Raw genomic sequence first — 13,078 nt, 5'->3', positions numbered from 1 at the left:
TTCTTTATGTGGCAAATAAATATGGCCTGGACTTCATTTGGTACTTGTTATGACATCAATATCCATACTTAAAACTTTAATTCCACTTGAATTTTAAAGTAGCAACTGAAAGGCAGTTTAGGCTTTAAAATACTCTGCTTTCTAATATTTAACCTCTCCAGTGAGATACTGGTTGTTATTGCAGAATTTGAACGACAGACCCTTTTGAGAGGCTGATGAAAACTATGGACACCCTTTTGCAGAGAATTGTCTATTTACACACAATTGCTTTCAGTGTCAAAGATTTTCAAACCCACTTACATACACCACGAAGCAAGAATTCCAGTTAAACAGTCCTGGTAATTCAAAACAACCATTTAAAACCTTAAGAAAAATAAGCAACACTTGATAAGAATTTGAAGCTAAAATCAAATCACTTAAAAATACAGGATATCAATGTCCTACTGCACTAAAACCTACCCTCACCACAAAATTCTCTCATAAACTATTAACGTGATGTTACGTCACCCTAGATTAGACCTTTGGTGCCCAAGTAAAACTTTGGTACGCCAAATGCTCCAATGATAAACTGCACTTCCATTTACGTATCGTGTTAATTCTGCATCAAGGATCCTTTTCAGAGCAGTATTACCTTCACTCCTTCTACCTAAGGATGGAAAAAATCCCAGAAATCTGTAGGCCGTGACTATAAAATAACTCAAAACAGACCGAAGACCAAGAATAAAATTTGGAAGGAGCAAGCCATTACTTTGTTCCCAGACATCACAAAGTCTTGGAGCATGCCCAAGAGACCCGCCTGGCAGCTCCCCAAACTTTCCACCCCCGCAGCGCTGTCACCATCCTCTGGCCAACCCTAGCTCTGGAAGGGAGGCTCGACTAGCGAGCAGTACCAATTTTCGGGGGGGGGGGGGGGGGGTTGGGGGAGGAGGGTGGAAGGAAGGCCAAGGCCCAAAAAGAGGAATTGCGCTGAACATGAAAGCCAACAGCCCCATTGTCATTAATTCACCATTCACCCATCCATCCCCTGACTCAAATTAGATGGGGGTCCAAGACAGCTGCTGCTGCTGCCTTGGTCGCTTTCCCTCCCAAAGGAACAGTGCCTGGGAGGAGCCTCGTCTCCCTCCATGGGAGCAGCTGCGCCCCGCTTATCCCCACTGCGCACTCGGCCTTCCAGCTCAAGCCATTGTTTCTGCCCAAAACGGATACCGCCCCCACAAGGCCTGGGATGAAGAAAAACAAGGTCTGGGCCCTCGGACGCACCGCTTTTAAATGCCTTCCTACCCCGCGCATCCTTCCCTCGCCACTAAGGGGCATCTCTCCCTACCTTCCCGCAAGTTTAGTGGAAACTAAAAGCTAGAATCAGAGATGGGTGAGGGAATTATGGGAGTTTACCGAAAAAAAAAAAAAAAAAAACCCACAGAAAACAAAAACCGGGTAGGTCCTTCTCGGCCTCGGTAATCAATAACATGTGTTTAATAACAGCGTTGGAGAATTTGGCAAGATTCGCTGGAGACAAATAATGTAAACATGAAGTGCCAGAAATCCATCGGAGTCGGCGTGGGGAGGTTAAGCACAAGGGCGCAGGGTGAATCACTTCGGATCCCAAGGGTCCGAGGCCGAGTTTGGATGCAGGAGGGGTGGAAAACGGCTCTGCGTGCGATCACTGAAATCCGGGCGAGGGAACCGGCTCCCCCTCCCCACTGCGCCCTCGCCCCGCGCCACAAGCCACTCTCACCTCCATCTCGGAGTCCGCGGGGCCGGAGCCAGCCGCAGAGGGAGTCGCCTGGGCCGCGACGCCCTCCGGGCCGCCTTTGTTGCTGCTGTTGCTCACGCTGCTGGCGGCCGGGGCTGCAGGCTTGGAAGGCGCGCTCTCGGGAGGCGGGGGTGGCGGAGGCTCCGCCGCGGACGACATGATGTTCCGTGTGCGTCACCCGCTGCTGCCAGAGGCCCGGCTCGGCAGAGATGAGAAGGCCCGGGCCTGGGTGGTTACGTCGCAACGAGCTGACGGAGGAGCGAGAGGGCCACCCGAATGCCCCCTGGCGCCGCGGCCCTCCTACGAGCCGGAACCGGGCCCGCAGCCTCCCCCTTGCGTCCGCCTCCTCTTCCGCGGGGCTCGGGATTCGAGCGGCGCTTACCTCACGGCGGGAATCACGTCGACAAGAGTGGGCGGGGCCGCCTGGGTCACCGAGGTCAGGGAAGGCGGGTTGATTTACGGGAGGGCGGAGGGTTGGAGTTAGGGGAAAGGAAAGCGAAAGAGAGACCGACGCCGGGAACTAGCTTCGCCGCCCCCTTTTCTTCCTCGGGGAAAAAAATCATCTATCTCACCAGCATCCAGGACAACTACCTACGCCACCGACTTTCAACCCTCGCGAGATTAATAGTTGGCTGATTGACTAGGTTCTGAGTGCGCCTGCGCGTTCCCTCGCCTCACCTTTGGCCACGCCCCCGGAGGGCTCCCAGCGGCCTCCAGGGCGAGGAGTGGGCGTGGCCTCGGGGCCGTGTGTGAAGACGTAGGTTTGGGCGTCGCTCCGAGGCGTGACGCAAACGCGGGGTCTAACGGCTGTGCTCGTCCGCGCTCGCCCCCGGGCTTGGCGGGGGCGGATGGCACCGTCTGAGAACTCGCCGGAACTTCGCGCCGCGCATGGAACGCTGCTGTGCGCGGAGTTTAACACTTTATCGCCTCCGCTTATAGGCGTGACGCCATGGCGGTGACGTTACGGTTATCCCAAATGACGTCTTTCTTGTTGTCTCCTGAAAAGTTTGTGTGATTTTTCTTTCGTCTTCCCATGGTAGCTATATTCATCATTTCTAAATTTCTTGTACTTCGATACAAGTTGGACTGTATTTCCTCCAAATTTACATGCTAAAAGTAAAAAAAGAACTATGCACGTGGCCACGTGAGAAACGAGTAACCAAGGAAGAGAGGCGGTGGGTTGTGTTTTCCTCAACCACCAAATATTCAATAAAAAGTACCTTCTTTCATTAAGAAATGTTGCAGGTAGGGGATCCCTGGGTGGCGCAGCGGTTTGGCGCCTGCCTTTGGCCCAGGGCGCGATCCTGGACACCCGGGATCGAATCCCACGTCGGGCTCCCAGTGCATGGAGCCTGCTTCTCCCTCTCCCTCTGCCTATGTCTCTGCCTCTCTCTCTCTCTCTCTCTGTGTGACTATCATAAATAAATAAAAATTAAAAAAAATAATCTAAAAAATTTTTTTAAAGTACAAAAATGTTCATTACATAGTGTCAATTGAAAAAAAATTTTAACAGTTCAAAAATATAGATAAAATTTGAAAGGATAGTCATAAAAGTATTGAAAGTGGTGGTGTATATGTCCTAACTCTTTTGTGTTTGTATTTTTTATTTTTTAAATGAATTTTTATATTATTATATTGAGAAAATTTATTTTTAATATTAAAAAATGTTCTTTTACCTAAAAAAGTTCAGGTATCAGGGTAAAAGTTAGTGTCCAGGGTGGTATCTGACATATACACACAATAAACAATTGTTTGATAAAAATGTATTTAATATTGACATTGTTAAGTAGGAAGAATATAACATTTAATATTTGGAATATTTCTCCACTCTATAATAATACATATCTTGGGCCCTGTTTTGGAAACCCTAAAAATATATGTAAGTATGTAAATGGAAGGTTCTTAAGTCTAAGTATTACTGGAATGCCTGTGTGGCTCAGTGTTTGTCTGCTTTTGGCTCAGGGCATGACCCCAGGGTCCTGCCATCGAGTCCCACATCCGGCTTCCTGCAGGGGGCTTTCTCCTTCTGCCTATGTCTCTGCCTCTCTCTTTGTATCTGTATGAATAAATAAATCTTTTTTTAAAGAAAAGTCTGAGGATTATTTAAGGGAACCAATAAATAGCAAGAAAAGCAATAAATAAAACTGCCTTTAAAATGGCAGTTGTCTTTTAACGTGCGTTTATACTGTGAGTTTCTCATACAAGCATATAAAATCTGTATAGGAATCTTAAAAATAGAGGAGAGATACAGAAGAAAAGAGAAAACAATGTTTGAATCCACTAATCCAACATGAGGAAAAGAGAAACAAATTTTGAGCAGGGTCTAGAAGCAGCAAGAGAAGCTGCAGAAAATGCAGGATGCTGGGCAATTGAGCTACTGGGATATTAGTAAGTTAGGTATATAGTACTTACATGGTGGCCAAACCACAAAGACCTATTTTTCTTCAGAGACTAATAGGTTAAATTAATAGCTAGTTCTGGCATTGATAGTGTAGTATAGGATTAGTGTAGTGGTAGGAGAGTAACCCCGGAGTCAGGCAAGCATGGATTCCAGCACAGGCTCAAGAACTTAGTAGCTGCATGAATGCAGGCAAGTTATCTTTCAACTTCTTTGAAATCAGTGTTCTTGTATTTTTATTATCTCAATTTTCTATTGGGGTAATAATCTCATAATGACATCATAAAAATTAAAGAGATTGTGCATGCAGTGTGTTTAATACGGTATCTGACATGGAGTGAGCTCTGTGTTCAAATATTTCGTATTCTAATCCTGAGGAATCATAAGCCTAAGAATCAGTCCTGTTGGAGGAAGAATAATATTTTTAATAAAGAGAAAGGTAAAAGGAATGATTTCAAGAAAATCCTAGAAAAAAATTGCTGCTTTAGACATGTTCCAAGAAATAGAATGTTACAATGTAAAAACATATTAGTATTCCATCTCAAATATGCAAATACATGTTGTTTACACTTGAAATTTCCTCTGTTAGATTTAGTGTGCAGGAACAGCATGTGCTGTGCTGGAGAGTAGAACAGAGAGATGTTGCCAGAGGACAAAAAATGCCTAAATCCAGAATTCTCAGCATTTTGGCCTTGAATGATGAGGGAAAGGAGTTAATTTTTTAAAAAGATTTTATTTAATTGAGAGAGAGAGCAAGCAAGTTCAAGCAGGGGGAATGGCAGAGGGAGAGGGAGAAGCGAGTTCCCCACTGAGCTGGGAGCCTGAAATGGGGCTTGATCCTAGGACTCTGGGATCATGACCTGAGCCGAAGGCAGATACAGCCAACCTAGCCACACAAGTGCCCTGGGAAAGGAGTTAAGGAAGTTTATCAAGAACAAAGTAGGAATGCTGAGCCTCCCTTAATCACACACTTATTTTATTTTATGAAAGCCTAGGAAAATAAAGGCTGTTACTGCATGAAAACAATACAAGAGTATTAAGTTTGTGAGAATCTGTGAATGGAGATTTCCAACAGTAGATACCAATGATCACATCTTGTACGTATCATTTTCAGAATTCTTCTGCATGCCATGTAAGAGCATTTCAGTTAAACAAAAACATTAAACTCTTAAAGAATAAACAAAGTTTAAATATATTACCCTTATATTTGGTCACCAGCTCACATCAGGTGGTGACTTTGTATCTGTTGGGTGTTTATACGTGTATTTATGTAATCATTTAAAGTTGCCTTTTCTTTAATATACACAAGTCAAAAATTCAAATTCTCTGTGCATTTCCTTCCCACTCATGAAAAATATTTTCTTCTTTATTTAGTTGGTTCTAGGTAAAATACTCCTAGGAACCCAAACATTATTATCCAAAGTTAAATTTTAGCTACCACCACTCCTGAAATATTTTCAAAAGAATTAGCGATGGCCAAAGCTATGGTTAAGAAATTTGGGATTCCTTCGATACAAAGTTTGAAAATAAAAAGATGGAAAAATATGTGCCACAAACATTATTCAAAAGAAAGCAGGGGTGGCTATATCATTATAGGTAAAGGAGACTCCAAAGTAAAAAAACTTACAAAGAGAGAATGTTAATCTACCAAGAAGGTATAACGATTCTAAATGAGCATGCAGCGAATGACACAGCTGCAAAATATGCAAAGCAAAAACGGAAAGAACTGAAATGAGAAGAAATCTACAATTATAGGTGAAGACTACAGCATCTCTCAATAACTGATAGAAAAATTAGGCAGAAAATTAAGGATATAGAAGAACTCGATGACACTGTCAACCGACAGAATCTGCTCGACATTTACAGAACACTCCATTTAATAAAATAATACACGTTTTTTCAAGAACTCATAGAAAATATAAGGTAGATCATAAAGCAAGCCACAACAAATTTTTAAAAATTGGAATTCTACAAAGCATGTTCTTCTCCCACAGTAGAATTGAGCTAGAAATCAGTAGTCAAAAGTTGCAAGGAATATTTCCAGACTAAACAACACACTTCTAAATAATCCATGGGTTTCAGAGGAGGCCTTAAGAGAAAAAGTAAATTGAACTGAATAAAAACACAATATATCAAAATTTGTGGAACACAGATAACGTGCTAAGAGGGAAACTACAGCAGTAAGTACTTACATTTAAGGAAAGGGAATAGTCTCAAATCTAAGCCTTCATCCCAGAAACCTAGAAATAGAGGAGCAAAGTAAAACCAAAGTAAGCAAAATAATAAAGGCAGAAGCAGAAGTCAATGAAATTAAAATCAGAAAAATTTAGAGAAAATAAAACAAAGAACTAGTCCTTTGGAAAGATAAAATTGACAAACTTCTAGGAAAATTGACAAAGTAAGCAGACAAGTCACTAATATTAAGAATGAAACAGAAGTTCTGCTACAGTTTCTGAAAACATAAAAAGGATAACAAGGGAATACTACAAACATAAATTTGACAACTTAAATGAAACAAACCATTTTCTTGAAAAATACAAGCTATCATAATTTAGATAATATGAAATTGACAATTTAAATAGAACCATAGCTATTTAGGAAATAAAATTTATAACTCAATAGCTCCCCAAAACAAATGTCTACGCCTAGATAATGTCCTAGAGAACTCCACCAAATTTTTTTGCACAATTCTATACCAATTCTACATAAACTCCTTCAGAATATAGAAGAGGGTACGCTTTCCAATTTATTTTATGACATTACTATAACCAATCAAACAAAGACACTATAAAAAATCAATATCCCTGATGAACATAGACACAATAATGTTTAATAAAATACTAGCAAATGCAGTTATGAAATATATTTTAAAAAGCATGTACCCTGACAAAATACCATTTATTCCAGAGATGCAAGACTGGTGGGCTATTTGAAAGTCAACCAATGTTATATGCATATAAAACTCACTCAATTATATCAGTTGATGCAGAAAAGGCATTTGACAAAATTTCAACACCCATTCCTGATAAAAAATCTCATTAAAAAAAAAGAGGGAAACTTCCTCCACTTACTTGATGAAGAACATTCACAATACCTATAGCTAACATTATGCTTAATGAGACTTGACTGTTTTCCCTCTAAGATCAGAAGTAGGCAAGAATTCTGCTCACATCACTGATATTCAATATGGAGCTGGAAAGGAAAAATAAAAATGTCTCTATTTGCAGATGACATGATTATCTACATAAAAATCCCAAGAAATCTACATAAAACATTTCAGTGCCTAATAAGTGAGTTATGCAAGTTTCAAGATACAAGATAGACATTCACAAATCAACTGTATTTCTAAAACTTACCAATAAATATGTGGATTCAGTTCAAATAGGCTTTCTAACAAATGGTTCTGGAGAAACATCTATCAGGAAATAAAAAAAAAAACAGAAACAAAGATGTCACAGTTTGTACAAAAATTAGCTCAAAATGAATAATGAATTCAATGTAAAACAGAAAACTATAAAACTTCTAGAAAAAAAAAAAAGGAGAAAATGCTAAGGACCTAGACCTAAGCATAGAGTTCCTAAACTTTGAAACCAAAAGCATGGTCAATGTAAGGAAAAATTGATAAACTGAATCACAAAATTAAAAATACTTGCTCTTGTGAAAAACCATCAAGAAGATGAGAAGACAAGCTACAGAGTAGGAGAATATATTTGCAGAACACATATAGACAAAGGATGGATATCTACAATATATAAAGAACTCTCAAAATTCAACAAGTGAAAAAACAATTTAGAAGAACACATCAGTGAGGGTGACAAAACATGAGAGACACTTAACTCGGAAATGAACAAGGAGTAGTGGAAAGGGAGGTGGTCAGGGGATGGGGTGACTGGGTGATGGGCACTGAGGGGGGCACTTGGCGGGATGAGCACTGGGTGTTATGCTATATGCTGGCAAATTGAACTCCAATAAAAAGAATTTTTTAAAAAAGAAGAACGCAGGGAAAAGAAGTAAAGAGACATTTCATTGAAGAAGATATACAGATGGCAAATCAGGAAAAGATATTCAACATTAGCCATTAGAAAAATGCAAATTAAAACCACAATGAGATAGTATCTCACACCCAACAGAATGGCTAAAATATAAAAGAATGATAACATCAAATACTGCTGAGAATAAAGAGAAACTGAACCAGACACTGCTGGTGGAAATGTAGTGCAGAGTTTATAGACCAAAAAAACACTGAGAATGGCTATTTTTGGAAAAGACTACTTTTTTCCTTGAAAAACAAAAGCACAATTTTATTTCTCTGAAACTATGGCTCCTAAGTATACTCTCAATCAGTTGTATTAATTGTAACTGGTTTTTTTTAATTTTTTAATTTAAATTCAATTTGTCAACATAGAGTATAACACCCAGTTCTCATCCCATCAAGTGCCCTTCAGTGCCCCTCACCCAGCTATCCCATCCCCCCACCCACTTCCCCTGTTGCAATCCTTTGGTTGTTTCCCAGTTAGGAGTCTCTCATGGTTTGTCTCCCTCTATAATATTTCCCACTCAGTTCCCTTCCTTTCCCTTATAAACCCTTTCACTATTTCTTATGTTCTATATTGATGTTTGTCCTTCTCTGATTGACTTATTCACTCAGCATGATACCCTCCAGTTCCATCCACATTAAAGCAAATGGTGAGTATTCGTCCTTTCTAATGGCTGAGTAATATTCCATTGTAGATATAGACCACATCTACTTTATCCATCCATCTTTTGGTGGACACCGAGTTTGGCTGTTGTGGACCTTGCTGCTATGAACATTGGGGTGCAGGTGTCCTGGCATTTCATTGCATCTGTATCTTTGGGGTAAATCCCCAGCAGTGCAATTGCTGGGTCGTAGGGCAGGTCTATTTTTAACTCTTTGAGGAACCTCCACACAGTTTTCCAGACTGGCTGCACCAGTTCACATTCCCACCAACAGTGTAAGAGGGTTCCCCTTTCTCCGCATCCTCTCCAACATTTGTGGTTTCCTGTCTTGTTAATTTTCCCCATTCTCACTGGTGTGAGGTGGTATCTCATTGTGGTTTTGATTTGTATTTCCCTGATGGCAAGTGATGCAGAGCATTTTCTCATGTGCGTGTTGGCCATGTCTATGTCTTCCTCTGTGAGATTTCTGTTCATGTCTTTTGCCCATTTCATGATTGGATTGTTTGTTTCTTTGGTGTTGAGTTTAATAAGTTCTTTATAGATCTTGGAAACTAGCCCTTTATCTGATAGGTCATTTGCAAATATCTTCTCCCATTCTGTAGGTTGTCTTTTAGTTTTGTTGACTGTTTCTTTTGCTGTGCAGAAGCTTTTTATCTTGATTAAGTCCCAATAGGAAGAGCAAGTTCTTGACCAAGCAGCACTGGAAACCTCCAGGGGAAGTCTGAGGGATATATAGTATATAGACCAGTATATATAGTATATACTATATATATAGTATATAGACCAGAGGGTACTCCTCCTATTTTTTTCTTCCTTTTTCCAGTATACCTCATTTTTATATCAGACTTTAAATTTTCAAATTTTTTTCTCTTTTCCCATCTTAACTACGATATTTTACCACCTCTTGATTTTTAAGTTTCTACCTTTTTTGACTTTCATATTTCTACAACTACATGTCCTAGATATATTTTCCACTTCTAGATACCCTTCAACATACTCAACTTAATTTTGGGAGATATACCAAATATGTTTTTTTGTTGTTGTTGTTTTCTGTTTTCTGTTTTCTCTGCCTCATTTTGCTCTACAATGGCAGAAGTTTATACCTTCTAAAACATAACCAGCACGCACCCAGAACCAAGTGGTATGCTGTGCCGGTTCATTCTGTGAGATTCCTCATTCCCATTTGTCCCCCTCTTTTATCTCATTTATGTTTTGGTGGTCAATGTTGGGGACTCTACAAGTCTTTCTGGTTTACAGAAATTTGGGACTGAGCATCTTCTAACATACAGAACTTAATATACTCATAACCAAGAGGATTACCCTCTAGACAGTGTTGGCCGCGCTGTCCCCTCCACTTAGCAGACCCCGGGAAGTGTCAGCCACACTGTCTCCTCATCTCCGGGTCAGTGGCCAGTGTCAGCCACTCCTCTCCCAGGACACTGAACAGTGTCGGCCGCACTTTCCCCTCCTCTCTGTGGACAAGTCAGTGTCAGCCACGCTGTCATCTCCTGTCACAGGACACTGTGTAGTGTCAGTAGCGCTGTACCCTCCTCTCCCAGGACACCGGACAGTGTTAGCCGGCTGTCCCCTCTTCTCTGGGAAAACTGGACAGTGATAGCCATGCTGTCCCCCCTCTCCCAGACACCACACGGTATCGGCCATGCTGTCTCCTCCATTTCGGAGACACCAAGCAGTGTCATCCACGATGTCACCTCCTGTCACAGGATACTGGGTAGTGTCACCCGTGCTCTCCTCTCCTCTCCTGGGACCCCGGGCAGAGTCAGCCGTGCTGTCCCCTCCTCTCTGGCGACACCAGTCGGTTTCTGCCACACTGTCCCCTCCTCTCCTTGGACCCAGGGCAGTTCAGCTGTGCTGTCCTCTACTTCAAGGACACTGGGTAGTGTCATCTGTGCTGTCACCTCCTGTCACGGGAAACTGGGCAGTGTCAGCCGTTCTGTACATTCCTCTCCCAATACCCCAGTCAGTGTCAGTCCCACTGTCATCTCCTGGGACAGAAGACAGTTCTGGCCATGCTGTTACCTCCTGTCATGAACTCTGGACGGTGTCTTGTGTGCTGTTCTCTCCACTTCAGGGACACCGGGCAGTTTAGTCTGTACTGTCACCTCCTGTCATGGGACACTGGGCCGTGTCATCTGCACTGTACCCTCCACTTCAGGAACACTGGGCAGTGTTGTCCACGCTGTCATCACCTGTCTCGGGACAATGGGTAGTGTCCATAGAGCTTCACTGTCCCCTCCTTTCCTGGGATCATGGACAGTTTTGGCTGTCTTGTCCCCTCCTCTCTGGGGACACTGGTCAGAGTTGACCATGCTGTCCCCTCCTCAGAGGACACTGATCAGTGTCTGCTGTGCTGTCCCTTCCTCTCTGAGGACAGCAGTTAGTGTTGACCATGCTGTCTTCTCCTCTCCTGGGATGCCATACATCGTTGGCCACTGTACACTCCACTTCATTGACACCGGGCAGTGTCATCTGTGCTGTCGCCTCCACTTCGGGGACACCAGGCAAAGTCGTCCTCACTTTCACCTACTGTCATAGGACACTGAGTAGTGTCAGCCACATTATGCCCTCCTCTTCCGGGACCCCGGGCAGTGACAGCCGCACTGTCCCCTCCCCTCCACAACACCGGTCAGTGTCTGCCACACTGTCCCCTCCTCTTATGGGACCACGGGCAGTGTCAGCCATGCTGTCCCCTCCCCTCTGGGGACACCAGTCAGTGTCGGCCACGCTGTCCCCACCTCTCTGGGGACAATGGCCAGTGTCTGCCACTCTATCCTAACTCTCCGGGGACATCAGCCAGTGTTGTCCGCTCTGTCCCCTTCTCTCCGGGAACAGTAGACAGCGTCGGCCGTACAGTAATCTCACTTCGGAGACACAGGGCAGAGTCCACCACGCTGTAACCTCCTGTCATAGGACACTGGGTAGTGTCAGCCACGCTGTCCCCTTCTCTCCCAGGACCACGGGCAGTATCAGCCTCGCTGTCCCATACTCTCTGGGGACACTGGTCAGAGTCAACCATGCTGTCCCCTCCTCTCAGGGGACGCTGGTAAGTGTCAGCTCGCTGTCCACTCCTCTCCTGGGACACCAGACAGTGTCAGCCCTGGTTTCCCCTCCTCTCCAGGGACAATGGTCAGTGTCAGCTGTGCTGTCCCCCCTTTCCCAGGACAGTACACAGTGTAGGCTCTGCTGTCCTCTCCTGCCAGCACCCTGGGCAGTGTCAGCTGTGCTTTCCCGTCCTCCAGGGACCCCAGCAGTGTCTTTTGCGCTGTCACCTCCACTTCGGAGACACCAGGTAGGGTCGTTCTCGCTTTCACCTACTGTCATGGGACACTGGGTAGTGTCAGCCACATTATCCCTTCCTCTTCTGGGACTCCAGGCAGTGTCCACCTCGCTGTCCCCTCCACTTCGGGGTAAATGGGCAGTGTCAGCCTCGCTGTCACCTCCTGTCATGGAACCATGGGCAGTGTCAGCTGCACTGTCCCCTCCACTTCAGGGACACCAACACATGTTGTCTGTGCATATCATGGGGCACTGGGTAGTGTCAGCCGAGCTATCCACTTCTCTCCTGGGATACAGGGCAGTGTCGGCCGCTCTGTCTTCTTTCCCAGGACACCGGGCAGTGTCAGCCATGCTGTACCTTTCTCTCCCGGGAAAATGGTAGTGTTAGCGGCACTGCATCCTCAACTTTGGGGACACCAGGCAGTGTCATCTGCACTGTCTCTTTTCCCCCAGGACCCCGGAGAGTGTCTGATGTGCTGTCCCCTCCTCTCCCGGGACACTGGACAGTGTCGGTTGCACTGCCCTTTCCTCTGCAGGGACACCGCTCAGTGTCGGCCGTGCTGTCCCCTCCTCTCTCAGGACCTGAGAAACAAGCGTTCCTTGCAGTCAGCTTCTGACTAGCTTCTAACCAAGGAAGTTAGAAGCTATTTCCACAGTATGTGTGGAGGCCCAAGGGACAGGCCCTTTGCTCAACTCTCAGAAAGAAGCATTCCTTGGACGTAATTTTAAACTAGTACCTAGGGATCCCTGGGTGGCGCAGCGGTTTGGCGCCTGCCTTTGGCCCAGGGCGCGATCCTGGAGACCCGGGATCGAATCCCACGTCGGGCTCCCAGTGCATGGAGCCTGCTTCTCCCTCTGCCTGTGTCTCTGCCTCTCTCTCTCTCTGTGACTATCATAAATAAATAAAAATTAAAAAATAAAAAAATAAAAAA

General features: G+C 44.1%; 1 protein-coding gene across 1 annotated transcript in view; it reads right to left on the bottom strand.

The window, feature by feature from the left end:
- Positions 1 to 2,386, bottom strand: part of SMARCA5 (SWI/SNF related, matrix associated, actin dependent regulator of chromatin, subfamily a, member 5) — a 40,469-nt gene extending 38,083 nt beyond the window's left edge. Inside the window, exon 1 of the mRNA XM_025438861.3 lies at positions 1,736 to 2,386. Coding sequence (XP_025294646.1) covers positions 1,736 to 1,912 — 177 coding nt within the window. The 5' untranslated portion in view covers positions 1,913 to 2,386. The remainder of the gene's footprint in view (positions 1 to 1,735) is intronic.
- Positions 2,387 to 13,078: the final 10,692 nt, after the last annotated feature.

The sequence above is a fragment of the Canis lupus genome, chromosome 15 (assembly GCF_003254725.2).
Source record: "Canis lupus dingo isolate Sandy chromosome 15, ASM325472v2, whole genome shotgun sequence".
Classification (NCBI taxonomy): Eukaryota; Metazoa; Chordata; class Mammalia; order Carnivora; family Canidae; genus Canis; species Canis lupus.
This window is presented reverse-complemented; position numbering and strand designations above follow the sequence as displayed.